Source organism: Propithecus coquereli, unplaced genomic scaffold (genome assembly GCF_000956105.1).
Source record: "Propithecus coquereli isolate 6110/MARCELLA unplaced genomic scaffold, Pcoq_1.0 Scaffold81, whole genome shotgun sequence".
Lineage (NCBI taxonomy): Eukaryota > Metazoa > Chordata > Mammalia > Primates > Indriidae > Propithecus > Propithecus coquereli.
Window position 1 is genome coordinate 4,130,463 of NW_012154285.1, and position 1,521 is coordinate 4,131,983.

Here is a 1,521-nt window from a genome sequence, read left to right on the forward strand (position 1 = left end):
TCAATTTTATAATTTTCCTGTTTCTGTTACATGTTTATTACAAATTAGTTATTTAACCAAACGATAACATTTTAGTGAAGAAACACTTCAGGCAACCAAAACCATAGTTTTACACAAAGAATTACCCCAATTATCACAGGGATTTCACTTGTTAAATCTCCAACCACAAGACTGAGACATCCAAGAGTATGATAATTTTCAGTAGAAATAAAATTGGACTTGATTTGTCCTTGTAACTACAAAGTTAAAAAAAAAAAAGAAAGTTATATATACTTTTATACTCCACAAAATCACAAAAATCAGCATAAAACAGTTATAAATGTATTTTTAAATAGAAATGTTATTAAAAATGTTTTATCATGGTAACCAGTAGAATGATCTATGTTTTACATTAAATATAATTTTTAAGAGGACAATATGGTTTTGTTTTGTTACCTCTTTCACTGTATTGAAGTCTACATTCTCAATCGCTGCATTAAGAAAGAAAAAACGATAAATTTATAGTGTTAATCTATAAAACAATACAAGTCACCTCTTTTGTGACAAGGTGAAATTAAATAGATATAATCTGGTTCCAAGAACACTCGTCAAGGCTAGGTGCAGTGGCTCATGCCTGTAATATTAGCACTCTGGGACGCTGAGGCAGGAAGATTGTTTGAGCTCAGGTGTTCGAGACCAGCCTGAGCAAAAGTGACACCCCATCTCTACTAAAACTAGAAAAATTAGCCAGGCATCTTGGCATGTGCCTATAGTCCCAGCTACTTGGGAGGCTGAGGCAAGAGGATCACTTGAGCCCAGGAGTTTGAGGTTGCAATGAGCTACAATGACACCACTGCACTCTACCTGGGGCAAAAGAGTAAGACCATCAAAAAAAAAAGAACACTAGTGAGAATTCATAAGACAGTGCTGATTTTTCAGTTTTGCCCCTGACCAGTGATATAAACCATGACTACGTGTTATATGAGGGCACCAGTTAGTGCCTCTCTATACCTCCCCTTACCACGTTTCTTCCCACCGAAGTCGTCTCCGTGCTCTGACCCTCCCACTCCCATTCAAGCTCTGAAGTCTTGCCTGTAAAGTGTCCATCACTTCTCATTCCTTCATTCAACTGTATATCTTAAATCTTGCCACAAACCAGGACCTAGCAAAAGCCTGGCACATCGATGTTGTAAAAATGTTTGTTGAACACATGCCCTGAATCAATTCCTCAAAAAATCTCACCTGGCTCAGAGGGACATATGGTCCATCCTTCTCACTTAACACATAGTATCTGATAATCACTCTGCACTATTAACACTTATATAGTCATTTCCATCTCGAGGTTCATCCACCCCATCAAAAAACATTTATTATTCTGCTAGTGTATGTCTCCTGTCCCCAATTAAGCTGTAAACTACTTGAAGGCTATACCCAAATTATATTTCTTCAGATACTGGTACAGCCCTAACAGAGGAGAATAAGTATACTCTGAATACTCTGAATAAAAGTATACTCAGTATCACTAAATACAAGTAAATTAAA

The 1,521-nt window shown here is 36.6% G+C and overlaps 1 protein-coding gene across 1 annotated transcript in view; it reads right to left on the reverse strand.

Annotated features, from left to right (window-relative positions):
* The window catches only part of KNTC1 (kinetochore associated 1), a 68,531-nt gene that overhangs the window by 62,383 nt on the left and 4,627 nt on the right, over positions 1–1,521 (reverse strand). The window contains exons 4-5 of the mRNA XM_012663407.1: positions 436–470; positions 85–236 (exon numbers count right to left, since the gene is read on the reverse strand). Of these exons, the coding sequence (XP_012518861.1) occupies positions 85–236; positions 436–470 (187 nt within the window). The remainder of the gene's footprint in view (positions 1–84; positions 237–435; positions 471–1,521) is intronic.